The following is a 20,996-nucleotide window of genomic DNA, read 5'->3' as shown; positions in this document are numbered from 1 at the left end:
AGTTTTCTGCTGCCATCACCTCAACTCCTGTAATGCCATCCGCAATTGTCCCCTTCATCTTGGTGACTTCTTCAAGCTACATTTTGCTCCAATTGTTGTCCTCTTCATTCAATTTGTTGCCGGATCATCTCCAACTATCACCTTTTCGCATAGCGACTCCTACAGTTGCATTTTGCCCCAACATCATTATCAGTAGTAGGTCATTTTTGCATTTTTGCATTTTCAACATTTTCTTCATTAATCTTTGTTGTGATTGGTGGTTACAACACTTCGGATCTATCTTCGGTGGATGATACATATCAACACCTTCCTCAACCCACTCTGATGAGAGCCATCGATTGTTGGATAGCTCTGCCCTTGAGTATTTTGTACACATTCATTCATTAGTCAAACTTTTCATTCAATTGATGCTTTGTTGAGGCATTATGGTCTTGATTTGGAGGATAACAATCCATCTACCAACCCTTTTTCTAGGGATCATTCACGGCGGTTGAGCTGTGTTTAGTAGGAGCGGAGGAAGCCTTAGTAGGCTGCTTTTTGGAGTCAAAAGGGGCTACCCATTTTTTTGTGCAAGTTATTGGGGCAACCATGTCTTTAGAAATTGACATGGAGTTCTAGGCGATCATGGACCATAAGGTCTTAGTGTTATTGGCTTTTCCATAGGATCAAAAGCTAGATGATGGGGAGAACAATCACATTTGGCAGGTGATGATGCTTGCCATCTTGGAGCTTATGATTTGGTGGAGCTTGTGATTGATGCCATTGGCTGTCTATCGGTCTAGGATCTTTCCAAACTTATTCGGAGAAAACAGAGTTGGCAAAGGTATAGGCACATTGGGACAATTTGAAGGTCCACATCCATCCTTTCCTATTTCTCTCATGCATGCTAGCTGTGATTGCTCACATCGAGCATCTAACAATGCAAGAGATATGGCTGGAATTAGATCAGCTCTATAATAGGATGGCTATAATGAAGATGGTTTCTTTGGAGGTGTAGATGCATAATTGGAACCAAAGCAAGTCTGCTGGTGAAAACGCACCATAAGCTGAGGATGGAAACCCTTGCGTATGAGTGGTCATGTGAGATGTGAAGCTGGGGATAGTGAAGGGGATGCCCATCACAGTCGACCCAAGAGTTATGGGTGTGCTCATTTGCTGAAAGGTGTTAAAGGGTGGCATTTCCCCTAACGAAGTTCTATGGTGCAAAGAGGTAGAGAATGGGGTGGAGAAGGAAAAGGCGCTAGGAGCGGAGATGGAAGATCCAACCCCTAGGGTGTGTGATGCAGATGTGGAGTATAATCCAAGGTTTTGGAAAGATGATGAGAGGTGATCAAGGCGTGATATAGAAGAGGGTGGGATGGGAGGGAAGTGAGAAGTGTGTATGACATGCTCAAATGAAATAGAAGTTGTAGATGTACCTGAATTTTGTCTGCTTCTTGAGCCCCCTTTATTGAACTTCACATATGCAAAGCAATCTGGATCCTGTACCTCAAAAGAAGAAACATACGAGGGTTTTGATTCATGCAACACAAAAGAATTGTACAAACTTGGCATTGGATATGGCTGAGATGATGAAGATGGATTACCAAACGTTACGAATGCTGTATGTCCTCCATGAACGGAGAGGTGGCCAGCCTCACCATCCGGTCCGAATGTGGTAGCAAAACTAGTAGGAGGGGTGTAAACATTACCGTACTTGTTGCGATAGTACTCAAAGTCCTCCTTTGTCATGTTAATGAAATCTGGTGAAGGTGGAGTGTCGTCTTCCTCACCGAGTCCATAATGCCATCTCAGGGCCTCCAATGATGGAGAAGCCTGATAAGACATCATAGGAATTGGAGAAGAAGGTGTCTGGGACATTGTGATTCGGTTATGAGTCGTATTGTGTGCCTCGCACAAAGACTAGCTCTCCACAATATCCGCAGGATACTCTTTACAAGAGCACCGGCTTTGATACCATGTGAAAAAAACTGCGAGGGTTTGCACTGAGGACACACAGAGTGTACGACCACGACAGAAACACAAAGAGACAGACATAGACACAGACACAGAGGGCAAAACTCAAAACTCAAACATAGAACTCAAACATAAACAGAAGAAGGGAGAGAGAACACAACTCTGAAGTGAATGAATGCTGTAAATGAATGTAAGAGTGTACAGTGTGCTCAAGGACAAAGCAATGTTGGAGTGTGACGTCCACCGGAGATGGATCCCAAGTCTATGACCACCAGTCAGAGTGTAGGAGTGCTGAATAGTGAATGGTAGCAGGCTGGTCACCAAAACGTAGCAGTCTAGAGGCTGGAAACTGGTAAACGCAGCAGTGTACCACCGATCGGAGGCTGGAAACTGTGCACAGTCTGTTGTAAACAGCAGGCTGAAACAATGTCTGATGTGGCTGGCGATGACTGGATGATCAGATTGCAGCAGATGATGATGTTGCCAGCAACTGATGTCGGCATGGATGAAGGCGCCAGCAGCAGGAGCAAACACGCATGGAGTGGTAGCAGTCCCCGAAAATTAGGGTTTCCATTGATCTCTCTTGAACCGCTCCCCGTTTTAGGATTTCCACTGAACTCTCTCGAACTGCCCCCCGTTTTAGGGTTTTTACTCTAAAAGAGCATTTTTTAGTGTGTTTTGGGGCTGTTTGAGAGGCTAATCAGCAAGTAATGCATATTTTAGCTCAACAGAGGTGAGCCATCTGCTATGTGTATCTTGCATCCGAGATAAACAACATAGAGATGTGATACCCAACAAGGCTTCAAGATGGGCAAAGGAGCTCTTGGAGCTTGTTTCTACAGATTTGTGTGGACTAATGTGGATGGAGTCCCTTAAGGGGATTCTATATTTTATGTTGATCGTGGATGATTATAGTAGGATGTCATGGGCATAATTTTTGGCCTTGAAATTTGAAGCTTTGTTAGACTATAAGGATTGACTTATCTTCAAGGAGAACTATTCAGGATGGAAGCTTAAGATAGTGAGATCCAACAAGGATGGAGGGTTTGTTTCCAATGATTTAGCTCAGTTCTGTGTACATTGAGGGATTCATCAGGAGTATGTCAACACCAACGCTCCTCAAGAGAATGGCATATTGGAGCAAAAGAACAAGAGCGTGATCGGGATGGCTCAAACTATGATGGAACATTGACACGCACTATTAGCAGTCACGAGTGTCTGGCATAGTCATCTCTCAATAAAGAAGAAGTGGAGTAGAGAGAGAGAGTGAGTAGACACACAAAGAAGTGTGCAAGGGTACATTCATTGAAACTGAATTAGAAGAATGAGAATACAAGGTACAGCCCTAAGGTCATAGAGGCCTACACATTGAAGTGTGTTCACATTCACATATGCAAAAAGCTCCTCCCACACAAGAGGGTAAAATGTGCAGTGGGCAGGGTGCGCCCAAACCAGAACGACTCAGAGGAAAACACGAGGTGTATTTAACAGATCAGCAATCACTAGAAGTAGGCCAATGGCTGTGGGCGAAATTGAGAAGTGGCTGGAAATTGTAAATACAGCCTGGTTTAATGATGGCAACAGGTTGCATAGTTGACTAGTGGGCTGTTTAATGATCTAATGAAGGCATTAACATGTAATAAACCTTTTTTAGCTCAACAAATGGGATGGAGAAAATTGCAAAACACAACTACAGGTGTTGTGGCTTAGTGCTAAGGGATGTTGCTTGATGCACAATGCAGCTAGCAATGATAAGGATTGGCCTGGAAAGGTGATGACTTGCTGGAACCTGATGATGAATGTTTTAGAAATGTGGCATCTGATGCAGGAGAGCCAAACGCTAATGTTGACTGCAAAAGACAGCCACTTGCTGGCTGTCATGCATGTTTTTGATATGCATTGGGGGCTGGGAGGGCTGGAATCTGGATGGCAATAGTAGTGCAGAAACTTAGCTGAAATCTGCACTAGAACAATGATGCACTGATGTCACTTGCTGTTGCCAGCAAAAATACAGCAGTCTGCTGCCTCAGACTGCATCACTAAATATGAAGGAAATATGCGTAGTCATGATGCTATAAATAGGCATTGGGAATGCAATTGGCCAACTTGCATTAGTGAGATCCAACAATATGGCCGGCCTGGTCTAAATATGTGCACCACCTGACACATAGCATAAGTGACCTAAATGGTGACTACAGTGAGTAGCGCACAATGCACTGGATGCCTGGATATGAGCTGGACACTGTAACTTAACATATTGTTTTCTAGTGTCTTTGTGCTCCTTTTATTTTTGTTTTATTGTGTAACTAACATATGAAGGCTATAATTTGTGTAGCTATTTTGTTTTGACATTCTCTTATTCTTGTTTTTATTATGTGATAACATATCGAACCTCTCATGTGTGTTGGTGATAGATGGTGATGGAAGGATTACAGGTGCAGATGCAGTCAATTTTTTTTCTCTTTCAAAGCTGTCTAGGCCAGATCTTAAGCAGGTACTCACTTACAGGCTGGACTAGGGGGGATGTTGTCAGTCAATAGACATTGCTTTGTTTTGAAAGGGTTTCGATACTCTGTTAGCTAATTTTAGCAAGATTTTGAAGTTATGCATGATGGAAGGAAGTCTTGGAGACATTGTAGATTTTTCAACGAGTTGCTTGTGTGGATTTAAAAAGGATTCTAAAATCATGGCATTCCTACATCCAGAACAAAGATAACCAGAAAACTTGGCAAGTTGCAAATGACAAATTAGTATGGAGTGAGTCTATCTTTAAATAAATTCTTTGATTTTTGGCTTAAGAACCTTCAAAATGTTGCTTGTGTTGGCACATGGACACCCTTCTTTTGTTTGTTTGTTTGTTTTTTTTTTTTTGGGGGGGGGGGGGGGGTGTGAGGGGGGATTGTAGTCACTACTCTTTGTATACATTGTGAGGGATTTCAAGGAGAGACCACCATGGAAAAATGTTGCATGTGTTGGTGCACGGACATCCCTCTTTTGTTTTGTTTTTCTTTCTTTTTTTATCCGGGAAGGGGGGGGGGGGGGGGGGGGGTTGCAGTCCCTACTCTTTGGCATTGTGAGGGATTTCAAGGAGAGGCCACCATGGGAAAATTTTAAAAGCAGTGGGAACTTATAACAAGTGCATATAATCAATGTCTTGTACCATACGATCTCTATGTGGGAGGTGCGGGTGCTACATTCCCTTTTGCTAGGAAGTGAGTGTTTGGAAAATCGTCAAGCATATATCTCATTAAAACACCTTTGCCCAAGTTGTATTGTTTTTTGAAAATCTATAGAGAGAAAAATTCCAGTCCCTCCAAGTTTGCATGCTTAGGGTTGGAGTCCCTAAAACTTGCTAGTATGAAAAGAAACATGTATAAAACTTGTCAGTGGAAAAACTATGGAATGGAACATCTTTGGATTTACATGTGCATATACTTGCACACGTTTTCTTTTTTCCTTTGGGGTAACAATTTTCAACTGTGTCTATCATTGTAGATCATTTTACTTTTTTGTCAGATCATTGTACAACATGGATAACTTTCAACTCTGTCTATCAGCAAAAGGTTAAAGTCTTTGGATTTTAGCATGTTTTTTTGTGCTAATGTCCTTTGTGTGAGAGCTATTGTATGCTTAAATTGTCTTAAACCATAAGCATACGCATGGGAAGCCACACACAACATAGGCAACCTGAGTACATAAAAACACAACCATGTTAAGTTGTCATGTCAATACGAATGGCATCAACCTTACCTGTAGGATGCCTAGAATGCATGTTGATGCTGGTTGCCACTGAAAATCCAGGAGATTGAAAACTCTAAGGTGACAACTTGAAGTGTCAAAGTTTCAGTGGATTGAGTATGGAAAAACTCACCTCGAATGGGCAGGTCTAATATTTTTTCTTGAGAATTGGCATGTAGAATGAAGGTTTGTTGAGAAGAGATACAATGACCAAAGGCTTGGATAAGAAAATTCCTATTTGGAGTTCACGATCAAAGGTTACCACCAGATCCTATTTGGAGTTCACAACAAAAGGTTAGCACAAAGGAAAGTATAAGAGTTTTTCATTGTGAGTGTGAGTTTGCACTTGTGACTACGAGTCTGCCCATTGTCAATGTGAGTTTGCACTCGTGACTACGAGCCCATCCACTACGAGTGCGAGTTTAGATTCCCAGTCGTGATGGCAAGTATGTGATTGTGCGTGGCCTTTGCATTTGAGATTACAATTTTGATCTTGCAAACCTTAGAAGCAAGGGATTGCATGTGCAATTTCCAAGTTGTGAAGCAAGTCCTCATAATCATATTTGTGATTGTGAGTGCCAACTCATCACTAGCAATCACTTTCTAAGTGTGATAGTGACTTAAGTACCATGATCTTGTTGTGGGTCATGGTCATCTCCTACTTGTGAGCCCTATGCTTAGTCCATGAGGGACACTAGGAGCTTTGTTCTACTCATTTTGGTCATTTTGGTCTTATTGTCTTTTATCCCTCTTTTTCTGCCTTGGTTCATCTTTTTGGCCTAGAACACTACTCGACAATATTTTAGGGTTTCTTGCCTAATTAGAGGTACACCGAGGCACTCTGCAGCATGCATGTGCCATCCTAGCACTAATCATACGTCAATGAAGAGACCCTGCACCATAGTGTACTTGTGTGCACTCGTATACGCACTTGTCTGTGCTTATGTACACTTTGGTGTACTAGCACTTGCACTAACACACCTATGTACTCTTGTGTGTACCCTTGTGTACCTAGGCTTGCATTTTGCACTGCATCCATAATTCAAAGCACTTCTTGCACTCACACTCTGGATATTTCAAGAGGTGCCCTTAGTGCAAAACAAATATTCATATGGAGGATCATTGTTGACGGAAGCATCCTCTTTGGCGTCCTTCTAATGCTGCTAATGCATTCGATATGGCTAAAAGGATTGTACCTTTGTAGCAGCAACTACAAAGTCCGTATTTGTCAACTTTGGCATCTTCAGAGCCAAAGTCTTGGTTAGTGGATAGTGGTGCCACTAGCCACATGACTTGTCATCGAGGGTGGTTAGCAGGATGTTGAGAACAAAGGGGATTGGTTACCATTAGTGACAAGTCTTTTATGCTAGTTTGTCGTGTGGTATCATACCTTTGTTACTAGATTGTCAAGGCCGAAGGTCAGTTTTTGGTATCCTTTATGCTCTAGATTTTGGGATTTAATCATCTTTTTATTTATGCTATTGCATAGCTAGGCACTAGGATTGTGTTCACCAACTGAGACGTGCGGGTTGAGGATTAGGCTAGTGGTCGGCCTCTCTAGTTCGGTCTTTAAGAGGGTGGTTTGTATATGCTCTTGGCCCTTATATCGAGGTCTTTCTTCAAGTTGGGCCTTCTTTGGCATGCTCCTTATGGCCACTTGCACCATGAGGCCTCGCATTAGCTTAGTTGTGCACATTTGGTTGAGGGATTATTGATATTGGGCTGCGCTGATTGGTACCTTGTCTCAATCGCATTCCGACAAGCAATATCGAAAGCATTTCTCGCATAAGGCTTCTTGTCCAACCACTACTCTTGAACTTGTCCATATGGATTTGTGCAGCCCCACGTGCACTCTTATTATTTGCAAGGCCATTTACATTAGGTTGATTGTTGATGGCTTTTTGTAGATTTGTTTCTATTTGAAGGCTATGTTTGAGGCTTTTCAACACTTTTGTGGTTGGAAGACCCATGGTAGAGAGCCAATCCACTCATAGAGCTTGAACCATGAGAGTGGATCAGGGTGGAGAATCTACCTCCCATGAGTATCAGTGGTACAATTGTTTTCATGGCATTCACATGGAGTATGCTAGTATTGACACACCATCAGATAATGGTGTGGTGGAGCAATAGAATAGGACAATATTGGAGATGGTTGGCCCCATGCTTAAGCATTTTGGATGAGTTATGCACTTATGTTGTGCATATGTGAGGTTAAGTTGAAATGTTGATATTCAAATCCTAGATTAGGCAATGGGGAGCTTGGCAAAAGTTGTGGGGGATAGGTGCTAGTAAGTGCATTGGGAATGACTTTTAGTGTCAATGGGTTAGATAATTAGATCAATTAATGTCTTGGACTAAGGTTTATGGAAGTTTCAACACTTTTAGTATCACAAAGACGTGAAATTTTAAGATGCTTTAATCTTGTCGATAACATTTGATTAAGTTATTAATCAAATGTGCGAGGTTGTTTAGCACATGTGATGCACGTGGCAGTTATTTCATGGTAACATGCCAAGGACCTCGAGGATGCAGTTTGTGTCAAAAGCAAAAGTTGTGATAAGTTATGCTAACTGGGCTCTGGAGGTCAGTTGATGTTAGTTTTAACCCTAGCACAGTTGTTTAGCCAATAAGTGTTAGTGGTGACACTAGGGACTAGCATTAATTAATTAGTTAATACTAGTCTAAGGGTCAATGGAGGTTGCGGAGGACTCCAGGTTGCAAATGGCTAATTACGAATGGGCACATTTAATTTTGGGTAGGGTGAGAAGGTTGAAATTAATTTTTAGGATTATTTAATCTTGAAAATTAATTAAATGGTTGGATAATGCTGAAAAATGGGTTTAGAAGGCTGCCACTTGGCAAAAATGCCCATGCAAACTGAGAAAACGTTTTTGGGGGCTGGGTCTTAGATGTTCAATTCGTTTACAGCTTGGGAGAGAGAGAGGGGGAGCTACTGGTCCATTTTCTAATCAGAGAATAACAATTTGCTGCAAAAGACAGCCATTTGGGGGCTTTGGTAGGCAGGGGATAGTAGGGAGACACCTTGTAGGGGTTGGCAACAGCATTGCTAATTAGGTGGCAGCATTTTAGAGGTGCTTGGCAGCAGGTTACTACATTTAAATGCAGGCTGAAGCAGGCAATAGGCAGATTTTAGGGTTTTCTGCGAAGAAAATCGGATCTCTCTCTCATCTTGGTTTTCTCTCACCTTCTCCAATAATTTCTCGAAAGATCTCAGCATTTCTTAGCCATTTGGAGCAGATCTCAGCCATATTTGGTGGGACAGCAGGAGGATTTTGTCAGAGTGCAGCGATGCGGAAGCGTAGGACAAAGATTGAGAGAGAGTGAACACAGAGAGAAGAGAGAGAGAGAGAAAAGGAGACAGTGTAAACACAAAAAATCTGCGGTGTAATGTGCTGTATAAGAGTGCAGAAACACACAAGGGGGCAAAGGAAATATCTGCGTATGTCTCCGACTTAATGACCTCGATCTCCGTCAGCCCGAGCATAGTCTATCTCAGCCAACAGATCTCAAGATCAGAATCTGAATAATGAATGCTGGAGTGTGCCACAAATTGGCTATAAATAGCCAAAAATAGGAAATCCCCAGCACCAGGTTGGTTGGATTAAATGCAGCCGACTGCAGTAAATCTAGCCTACTGTGCAGTAAATCTGGCCGACTGAACCAGTGCCACGTGGCATCTTGCCGTACTGCTGACGTGTCTTGCCGTATTGCTGACGTGGAACCTGCTGTACTTTGCTGTCCACCAACTGTCTAGGAAATGACTGTCTAACACCCCCTCTCTGATCCTGGATGGGTCAAAAGGCTGAGGGATCTGGAATGTTGCGGAAGAAGAGCCTGGGGAAGCGCCTTTGTAAACAAATCTGCAAGATTATCCTTCGTCTTGCAGTACTCCACATCAATGGTCCCATCCAGAAGCTTCTCCCAAATGAAGTGATATTGGATCTCAATATGCTTTGTCCGGGCATGGAATACTGGATTCCGTACCAAGGCAATGCAACTCTCATTGTTGCACCGCAGAAGAGTAGAACAAGTCTGGGGACAGCCAAGCTTCTCCAACAATCTCCGAGGCCACACTACCTCACATGTGGTGGAAGACGTAGCTCGATACTCCGCTTCAGTAAAAGAAAGGGCTACCGTGGGCTGCTTCTTGCTACTCCAAGAGATAACACCTGTATCCAAGATAAAACAGTAGCCTGTAGTAAACCGTCGGTGGTTTACATCTCCAGCCCAATTCGAGTCACTCCAATCTGCAAGAACCAGATTGGAAGCATTTGTACCTGCGGGATAAAAAATCCTTAAGTCAGAGGTCCCCCTCAAATACCGAAGAATCCTTAGGGCAGCCTGCCAATGCACCTGTTTGGGTTCTGTCATGAACCCTGCCAAAAGACCCATAGCAAAACAAAGATCAACACGAGTGTTGAGAAGCCAAATCAAGGATCCAATCAACTGATGGTAGCGTGAAGCATCCATCGGGGAGAATCTGAGTGTGAAGTGGCCTTCCAATTCGGATCCATAGGAGTAGTAATGGGCCGACAAGTCTCCATCTCAAAAGTCATCGAGAGCTCCTGAATGTACCTCTGCTGAGAGATGAAAATCCTCCTCTGAGACTGAAAAATCTCGTGGCCCAAGAAGAAATGAAGAAGCCCCAAATCCGTCATCTCGAATGCCTGATGTAAAGCTGTCTTGGTCTCTTGGACCTTTTATACATGATCCCCTGTCAAAATCAAATCATAAATATATAACATGAACAGTACACCACCAACCTCGGAAGTGTGCACATAAAGCTGCGGATCGGCCTGGGAGCGCTGATAGCCCAACTTCGACTGAAGAAACGAGTCAATCTTCTTGTTCCATGCACGTGGAGCCTGCTTGAGGCCATACAAGGCCTTCTTCAACCTGTAAACTTTCCCATCCGAGGATCCAAAGCTAGGAGGCTGCTCAACATAGATCTCCTCCTGCAAGTTACCATTCAGAAAGGCCGACTTCACATCCAACTGATAAACAGGCCATCTCCTATGGCCAGCCAAGGCAAGAACAGCTTGAATAGCCGCCATACGAGCAGCGGGGGCAAAAGTATCATGGAAATCAATGCCTGGGCGCTGAGCAAAACCTTTAGCAACAAGGCGAGCCTTGTGCTTGTCCAAAGAACCATCGCTAAGGTACTCGGTTTGAAGACCCACTTGACACCAATCACCTTCTTGTGAGAGGGACGAGGCACAAGAGACCAAGTGCCATTCCTATCAATAGCCTCCAACTCGACTTCCATGGCCTTCCGCCAATGATCAGACTGCAAAGCCTCCTTCACTGAAGTGGGTTCTCGATCTTGCATAACACGGGTCAGTAAACAATAGTTGGAGCAGACAAGCTCCGAATAATGGCCTTGATTCCTTCGTGACCTCCGCGGTCCATCCTGCGGTTTCCACTCCTTAGGGACCCCCTCGATCCCTAAACCTTGGAGTGTGTCACGGGCCCAACAAGGAGGAGGACGAACCTCTCCCCGTTGCTCTCCATCTGCTGAAGACTCAGGAACATCCACTGGCGGAAGCTCCTCGGGGATGGCCGGTGGAAGAGAAGACTCTGAATCCGAAGAAGAATCTCCATCAAGAGGCTCTGGCTCCAAAGAAACTGTCTCGGGAGCCCAACTCTCCCCTGGATCTCCAAGGATGGGGTGCTTCTCACCCCCCTCTGTGGCCGATACTTCCACGAACCGCACATCTCGGCTCGTGTAGACATCCCGCTTAACGGGATCAAACAAACGATAACCTTGGGATTGGGAGCTATAGCCAACAAAAACTTGTCGTTGGGAAGCCGCCTTGAACTTATCATGCTGCGTCTCGGGGATGGCCGGTGGAAGAGAAGGCTCTGAATCCGAAGAAGAATCTCCATCAAGAGGCTCTGGCTCCAAAGAAACTGTCTCGGGAGCCCAACTCTCCCCTGGATCTCCAAGGATGGGGTGCTTCTCACTCCCCTTTGTGGCCGATACTTCCACGAACCGCACATCTCGGCTCGTGTAGACATCCCGCTTAACGGGATCAAACAAACGATAACCTTGGGATTGGGAGCTATAGCCAACAAAAACTTGTCGTTGGGAAGCCGCCTTGAACTTATCATGCTGCGTCTTCGGAATGTGCACATAAGCGTCACACCCAAAGCTCTTGAAATAAGAGACATTAGGCTTAGTCCCGAAATAAGCCTCAAAAGGTATCATCCTGTCAACGGCCGAAGTGGGAGATCGATTAAGGATGTGAACTGTGGCATCATCCTATCAACAGCCGAAGTGGGAGATCGATTAAGGATGTGAACTGTGGCAGCCACTGCCTCGGTCCACAGAAACTGAGGTGTCTGTCGGTGCTCCATCATGGTGCGTGCCATCTTGATCACACTTCGGTTCTTCCACTCCAAAATGCCATTCTCTTGGGGAGTGTTGGTGTTAGCAAACTCCTGGTGAATGCCCCTATCTGCACAAAAACAAGTAAACTCATTAGACATAAATTCACCTCCCTTGTCTGAATGCAAGGTCTTCAGTCGCCGGCCAGAACGGTTCTCCTCAAAGAGAAGCCAATCCTTGAAATGAGAGAAAGCCTCCGACTTCAAAGTCAAGAAATAGGCCCAAGTCATCCTGATGTAGTCATCTACAATCAACATGAAGTACAAGCTCCCCTTCAGGGCCTTGGTCCTCATCGGGCCACAAAGATCCATAGATACAAGCTCCATGGGTGAAGTAGACTGCCTAGAAGCTTTGTTGGGAATTGCATCCCGATGCAGTTTCCCACGAATGCAAGAGACACATGGCTGATGGCTCACCACTATGTCCGGAAAACCTCGGAAACGACCCTTGCGACACCTTCCAAAGGTACTCGTAGTTCAGGTAGCCAAACTGAGCATGCCATAGCTCGGACTGTGTCTGAGAAGTAAGAAGAAGAGAAGTAAGAGCTGAAGAAAACTTTAATTTGTAGACTTCATTTTCCTCATACCCTGCAGAGAGAACCTTCCTCGATCCACAATCAAGGACTCGAACAGTATCACTGTCAAACTCCACCAAGAGGCTAAGAGCGTAAATCTTATGAACCGAAAGTAAATGATACCCCAATCTTGGCACATAACACCTCAGAGGTGTGGGTACCACCACGTCTATCAGGAATAAGCTGCATCTCACCCCGCGCAGCAATAGACACAGAAGAGCTGTCTCCAATGAGAATTTGCCCATGCGAAGGTCGCAAATGGACAATACCAACGGAAGAAGGAGTCATGTGCCGTGAGGCACCACTGTCCACAATCCACTCTCGAGCCTGGGGAGCTGTCATCGTAGCATCAGAGGTTGTCGGTGTAGAGTCCTCAATGGCTGCAAGTGTAGAAAAGCAGCTGATGAGGGTGCAACCACCGCTCCAGAGTCCTTTGTGTCCTTCTTCTTGGTATCCTTCTTGTCTTTGTCAGGGCAATCCTTCTTCCAGTGACCGATCTTTCCACAAATATGGCAAGTTGATTTCTTTACCTTGTCCTTCTTGGATTTGTTATCCTTCTTCTTCTTCTTTTGGTCCTTCCTCTTCTTCTGAGAGGCTTGATCAACCAATGCCTCCTATTTGGAAGCATTCTGTCCCTTCAATTGTTCCTCCTGGTCCAAGACCATAGGAACCAACTCTTTCCATCGAAGAGTCAACCCGCCCTGAAGCAATAAGAGCAACTGGGATAGTAAAGTGATCGCCATGTCTTCGGAGGAAATAGGCTTCCCCGCATTTTGAACCGGCATCTGAAGCTGCCGAAGCTTATTGATGTGTTCCCGAAGCGAAGAAGACTTATTCACAGACAAAGTCCGTATCTGTTCCTCCAAAGAAACCCTCTTCATCAGGGTCATCCGGTTGTACATCTGGTCGAGCTCCAGCCATATCTCACGAGCCACCGTCAAGTTATCATGGCTGTGGTGCAAGACAGAAATAGAAAAGATTGAATCTTGGCATTCAGTTTGTTCCAATGAGATTGTGCCTTGGTCAACTCTGCACGAGCATTGGAAGAGAGTTTGGACTCATCCCTCACCGAGGGCCTGTTAATCTCCTCCATCACTAGTTCCGCCAAATCATAAGACTCTAAAATGGCCAACATCATTACCCGCCAGATGCATTCATTGGAAGAGCCGGTAGGACAGGCACCTTCCTGTCCATGATCTCCTGGAACTCCAAATCAGTCTCTGTAGACATGTTAACCTGCAATACCTGCACAAATGCAAAAGCAGCCCCCTCTGACTGTGAAAATGCAGCCTTCTAAGATTGATTCCTCTGCTGCCCAAACCTTTTTCACGCGTCGGAGGCGATGAAAAGGTAAAATCTGCAATAGAAGGCCTCAAACGCAGCCTTCCTCACCTTTGAACAGCAATAACCTGCAGCAAATTCACTGATTAGACTCCTTTCCTGCACGCCCACGCTCGCTTCAGCCTTGATCTGATGCACAGCCTCCCGCTCGCCCTCGAAACCTGGAAACGCAGCCTTGTGTTGCGATGAAATCTCCTCTTCAAATAGATTCAGCCCTCAGTCAGTCCATCTTCACCGCTCTGATACCATGTCAGAGTGCAGTGATGCGGAAGCGTAGGACAAAGACTGAGAGAGAGTGAACACAGAGAGAAGAGAGAGAGAGAGAGAAAATGAGACAATGTAAACGCAGAAAATCTCCGGTGTAATATGCTGTATAAGAGTGCAGAAATACACAAGGGGACAGAGGAAATATTTGCGTATGTTCTCCGACTTGATGACCTCGATCTCTGTCAGCCCGAGCACAGTCTGTCTCAGCCAACAGATCTCAAGATCAGAATCTGAATAATGAATGTTGGAGTGTGCCACAAACTGGCTATAAATAGCCAAAAATAGGAAATCCCCAGCACCAGGTCGGTTGCATTAAATGCAGCCGACTGTACCAACGCCACGTGGCATCCTGCCGTAGTGCTGTCATGTCCTGCTGTACTGCTGACGTGGAACGTGTTGTACTTTGTTGTCCACCAACTGTCTAGGAAATGACTGTTTTAGGGTTTGACAGCCACCTTTGGATCCATGCCAATAGGAGGAGGCTTCATATACTGAATTCAGCCCCTGAAATTTGTGTAATTGTTAGGGAATTTAGATGCTAGTCCATTCATTGGTCCGAATTGCTTGCTGATTGTTATTACATCAAGGGGCTTTTGGAATAGCAAGGAGATTGTGGAATCTCAGCTTGTACTCATTCCATTAGCGATCAAAGTTAAAGAAATAACGAAAGGGGTGCCAGTTTTGGGGTCAAGAAGGTCTCCAATGTCCAAGGTTATTAAGGTAAGTTATGCATTATAATTTATGTTTGTTTGCTGATTGCCCTAATTAAGTGCTTAATTAGGGAATTACCGCCCTCTCCAAGAAAGAAGGCTGGTTTCATGGTTCCATTGGCGAGATTCCACTAGATCTCTTGATTTGGTAGGCATGAGGCACCTAATTGCAAGCTAGAGCTTTGTGCTAGTGCTGATTTTTGCTCTTAGCTGAGAAATTACAGCAATACGTCTTTATATAGTGAGATGGAATCAAGTAGCAATGATGCCTCGCAGTATAAACATTCACATTGGAATGAAAGAAGTGCAATGCTTGATCTTGGACAACGCTCAGACCATGGACAAGAAGTTGAAATTGTTGCTGTCGGGCAAGATGTAGAACCTTCAAGGCATAATGACATTGATGACTAGTAAAGTGAATTAGATGAGGACAACAACAAATTTCTTTGCTGAATTGGCAAAGGATCCCTAGTTTACTTGATTTTTGAATACTCCGAAGAAGGACAACAAGGGCAAGAAGAAGAAGTCATCTTCTACGTCTTCGGGACAGCAAGGTGCATCGAAGGTAATGCCAAAGCCTTTACTTGAAGCTCCCAAAGATGGTAATGAAGCAAAATAGTTGGTACCTGTGGGGCAAGGAATGCAAATGCAGGGCCATCATGGAAGTGCTAGTCCAATGGATTTTGGACAGTCCGGCATGCATGCTATGATGGGGCGGCCAGGATACATTGGTGGTAGCACAATTATTCATGCTATGGTTGGACAGGGACTACATACGAGAATGTATGGCACAAATCCCTATGGTACATAGCAGCCAATGCATGGTATGCAAGGCCGAATGTATTCAGGTGTTGCTGGAAATGTGCAAAACCCTATGTATGGCAGTGTTGGCTTGATGCTTGGGGCACAAAGTAGCATATTTGGTAATGCATTTGTACCCCTGAATGCTTATGGGGCTCATGGTAATAATGTTGATCATGCAAATGCTCCGTATAGTGTTGGTCATGAGGAAAAATACAGCTAGTAATGCATGCAATGTATGGGAAAATGTATCTTGTTATGTCTGATAGTATGTTTCGCATGCACAACCACATTGCAATGGTCAAAAGTATGCAAATAAGAATGTTTCCTAATGCATTTGGTGCTCCTATCATGTTAGGTATATACGAGGGGCTAGTCAACTAGATGCAATGTTGCATATTAATTAAGTTGGAATTGCAACAATGTGAAAGTATAAAGTATCGCAATGCTCAAGGGGAAGAAAAGCCTACAACCTAGTGGAGGTTTGAGGCAAGTAAAGTTAGAGGTAAACTTTCCATATGCTTCTTGGTGAAGCTTCAACATTGTTTCACCAATAGATGCAAAACGGATGGAAGAGGATGACTTGGTAGACTAGCCTTAGTTATTATAGCTTTACCCAGATACCTTTTAGTTAGAGCCGATTTCAATTCGGGCTTAGTCAAGTTCAGTAGGGCAGGGATTTGGAGTATTATGTGATGTTCAAGGGGGAGGTAGTACTTTCACTCCTCTAGTTGTGGACAACTCTCGTATGTAGTGGATCTTTGATGTATTAAGCATGTAATCCAAGGTATTGTGATGACAGTATGTCTACCATGGGGTCACTACTCAATGTACTAGCCACTGTGAGATGTATGCAATGAGTAGGTTATTACGGTAGTTCTGAGACTATACTTTTGCATCAGTTTTGGGATCATGATCAATTGGGCATGAGCTTTTTGTCAGAGTGAAGCAATGCGGAAGTGAATAATCAATACAAAGGGTGAACAGAGAGAAAAGAGAGAGAGAGAGAGAAAGAGACAGTGCAACACAGAAAATCTGCAGTGAAGATTCTATATAGGAATGCAAAAATATACATGGGTGCAGAGAGAATGTCTGTGTATGTCTCCACCTTGAAGATCTTAGTCTCCGTTAGCTTGGAGAGCAGTCTCCACGGTCTGTAGCCTGAAATTTGTGACAACCAATTGATAAAGATTGTTGAAACTAGGGCCTATAAATAAGCTAGGAAAAACACAAAAAATAATGCAAGTCAGTTGCATTAAATGCATCCGAATGCTGTCCAATTGCCCGCGCCATATCAGCTGCCATGTGACATGCCTTTTGCACCTGTCGCCTGATAACGAGTTGCTGTGCCTGCTGCTCCTGTCCAGGGAACGATCAGCTAACCAGCTCTAATACCCCCTCTCAGATCCTGGGCATGGCAGAAGGCTGAGGGATTTGGAGTGCTATGGAAGTAAAGCCTGGGGAAGCACCTCAGTAAACAAATCTGCAAGATTGTTCTCTGTCTTGCAATAGACTAGGGAAACGGTCTCATCTAGAATCTTCTTCCGAATGAAATGATAGTAGATCTCAATATGCTTCGTCAGAGCATGAAACACAGGATTCCTGGCCAAGGCAATGCAACTCTCATTGTTGCACTATAGAATTGTAGGACTTGTTTGCCGGCAGCCAAGCTCCTCCAAGAGCCTACGAAGCCACACCGTCTCATAGGTAATAGAAGATGCTGCCCGATACTGAGCCTCAGTCGAAGAAAGGGCAACTGTGAGTTGCTCCTTGTTGCTCGATGAAAGAGTATCAACACCCAAGGTAAAACAATAATCACTAGTGGACCTTCGATGTTCCACATCACTAGGCCAATTAGGATCACTCCAACCTATAAGTACCAAGTCCAGAGCACGTGTACGAGGAGGATAATAGATCCCAAGATCATGAGTCTTGTGTAGGAACCTCAAAATCCTTTGAGCAGCCTACCAATGCACCATCGTGGGTTTACTCATGAACTCGACCAACACACCTACAACATAACAAGTCAACACGAGTATTAAGAAGTGAGATCAAGGAGCCAACCAACTGCTTATAATGGGTAGCATCCGCCAAAGGAAAACCAGAATGAGCTGTAGTCTTCCAATTTGGGTCCATAGGAGTTGTAAGAGACTTGCATCCCTCCATCTCACACGTAGTTAAGAGCTCCTGTACATACTGCTGTTGGGAAAGAAAGATCCCCCTCGGAGTTTGATAGATCTCTTGACCTAGAAAGAAGTGAAGAAGTCCCATATCCGTCATCTCAAACTTCTCATGAAGTGCTGTCTTTGTCTACTCGACCATCTGAGTACGGTCACTTGCCACAATCAAGGCGTCCACATAAAGGACAAACAACACACGACCTCCACATGAGATGTGGACATAGTTACTGGAGCCTAGCTATCATCGGGATCTCCAAGAATAGGGTGTTTCTCACCTGCCTCTAAAGCTGGAACTTCCATGAACCGAACATCATGGCTTGTGTAGACATCGTGCTTAATAGGATCATACAATTGGTAGCTTTGAGACTGGAAGCTATAGCCCACAAACACCCGTCTTTTGGAAGCCGCTTCAAATTTGTCATGCTGTCTCTTCGGGATGTGAACATAAGCATCACACCCAAAAACCCTAAAATAAGAAAAATCGGGCTTAGACTCAAAGTACGCCTCATATGGAGTCATGCCAACAACAATAGAATTAGGGAAACGATTATGGATGTGAACTCTGGCAGCCACAGCCTCAGCCCATAGACATTGAGGTGTCTGACGATGCTCCATCATTCTACGGGTCATCTCGATCACACTGCGATTCTTCCGCTCCATGATGCCATTCTTCTGAGGGGTGTTTGTATTGGTAAACTCCTGGTGAATACCATGATTTGCACAAAAACGAGCAAACTCATTAGAATCAAATTCCCCACCCTTGTCCAATTGTAAGGTCTTCAGCTTTTGGCTTGATCGGTTTTTCTTAAAGAGCAACCAATCCTTAAAGTTGGAGAAAGCCTCCGACTTCAGCTTCAAGAAATAAGCCCATGTCATCTTGCTGTAATCATCCACAATTAGCATGAAATACAAGCTCCTTTGAAGAGACTTTGTCCTCATCAGTTCTCAAAGATCGGTAGAAACTAGCTCCAAGGGTGCGGAAGACCACCTCGAAGCTTTGCTGGGAACATCATGAGTTTACTTCCCATGGGTGTAGGATACACAAGGCTACTGGCTCACCACAATATCTGGCAAACCTCGAACGAGCTATCCCTTTGATGCCTTCCGAAGGTAATCATAATTGAAGTGGCCAAACCGAGCATGCCAAAGCTCGGACTGAGTTTGGGAGGTAAGAAGAAGAGAAGTCAAGGCAGAAGAAGACTGCAACTTGTAGATTCCATTCTCCTCGTAACCTGAAGAAAGAACCTACCTCGATCCACTATCAAGAATCCAAAAAGAATCCTCATCAAGCCGAGGGCACAAATCTTGTGTACCGAAAGTAGATGGTATCCCAAGGCTGGCACATAAAGTACCTCCGATGTATGGGCACCACCACGTCGATGTGAAATAAGATGCATGTTTTTCTGTCCCTGTATAGGAATAGATGAACTGTCACCAATGAGAATCTGGTTATGTGAAGGCTGCAAATGAGCAATATCGGCTGAAGAAGGAGTCATCTGTTGGGAGGCACCACTATCAACAATCCACTCCTGAGTGTATGGGGCCATCAACGCAGCATCAGAGGCGGTCAAGGGTGAATCCTTAACCACCTCCAAATGGAGGAAGGCAGTTGATGAGGGAGTAGCCACTGCTTCGGCATCCTTTGAAGGTTTCTTCTTCTTCTCCTTGTTGGGGCAATCCTTCTTCGTGTGACTAGTTTCGCCACAGATGTGACAAGTAGACTCCTTTTCTTTGTCCTTCTTAGATTTGTCCTTCTTCTTTTGGTCCTTCCCCTTCTTCTAAAAGGACTGACCAATCAAAGCCTCAGATTTCGAAGCATTGATACATTTCAATTGGTCCTATTGATCCAAAATCATAGGAACCAACTCTTCCCATTGAAGAGTCTTAGACCGCCCTGAGGCAATCAGGGCGGAATAAAAACCACTGAAACGGAGCGGTAACTGTGAAAGAAGAGTTATTGCTATGTCCTCAGAAGTGATCATCTTCCGTGCGTTTGAACTTGCATTTGAAGCTGTCTCAGCTTGTTAATATGCTCCCGCATAGAAGATGACTTGTTGATACTCATGCTCCGCATCTGCACTTCCAAAGAAGCTCACTTTATGATGGTCATTCAATTGTACATCTGATCAAGCTCTAGCCATATCTCTCGAGCCACCGTCAAATGCTCAATATGAGAGAGAACAGTTGTAGTACATGAAAGAAATAAAAACGAGCGAATGTAAGCATAGAGTTTATCCCAATGTGCCTGAACCTTTGTCAACTCCACCTTATCTCATTGGAAGAGAGTTTGGACTCGTCTCGCAAAGAAGGACGAAACGCAGTAGTGTATTGCTAGAGAAGGCTGAAAATTGAACCCAAGGTAGAGAACTGACAGAAGACAATAGGAGAGGTGTTTGTTGATGTAGGTGGCTTGTTGGATAGCAAAAACGTAGATACTACAGTAGTTGCCTAGTGGAAAAGATGATAGCAACCTTTTGCTTGGCACCAGATGTTGAAAATGCAAGTTGATCAAGTGCTATAATGATGTAGCAGATTGAAACCTCCAAACAGCAGGGCAATGGCTGGAAACAGGCCGCCTAGGTGGATAGTGATGGGCTGTAGTCGATGATGGTTGGACAGCAGATTGTAGATGGCTAATGGCTGAAATCTGTATGGTAGAGCGAGAAACCTGCACAAAAGGATGGGCTGAATGGCGGGAAGCTTGTCTATTTATAGATGTGGATGGACCCTCCCAAATTAGGGTTTACACAAAAACACTCTCGAACCACTTCCTGTTATAGGGTTTTCATTAATTAAGCATGTTTTGGGGCTGTTTAAGAGGCTAGTTAGCATGTAGAGATCTTGAGGAGAGAGAGTTTGAGAATAGAGAGCTTGAAAGTTAAGCTTGAAATTTGAATTTAAAATTAGAGGGATAGAATATATTGTTGGGGGGGGGGGAGAGAGAGAGAGAGAGAGAGAGAGTTGATGTCTACCATGGGATTTAGTCCTCGCATGACCTCTCTTGTTGATACCATTAGTTA

The 20,996-nt window shown here is 44.3% G+C and overlaps 1 protein-coding gene across 1 annotated transcript in view; it reads left to right on the top strand.

Moving 5' to 3' along the window:
* The window catches only part of LOC148010937 (EH domain-containing protein 1-like), a 39,867-nt gene that overhangs the window by 3,017 nt on the left and 15,854 nt on the right, over window positions 1-20,996 (top strand). The window contains exon 2 of the mRNA XM_087671254.1: window positions 4,371-4,450. Coding sequence (XP_087527380.1) covers window positions 4,371-4,450 — 80 coding nt within the window. The remainder of the gene's footprint in view (window positions 1-4,370; window positions 4,451-20,996) is intronic.

The sequence above is a fragment of the Lygodium microphyllum genome, chromosome 29 (assembly GCF_053477565.2).
Source record: "Lygodium microphyllum isolate KBCC chromosome 29, Lygodium_microphyllum_v1.1.10, whole genome shotgun sequence".
Lineage (NCBI taxonomy): Eukaryota > Viridiplantae > Streptophyta > Polypodiopsida > Schizaeales > Lygodiaceae > Lygodium > Lygodium microphyllum.
The sequence above is the reverse complement of the archived record's forward strand: the minus strand, read 5'-3'. Positions and strand labels throughout refer to the sequence as shown.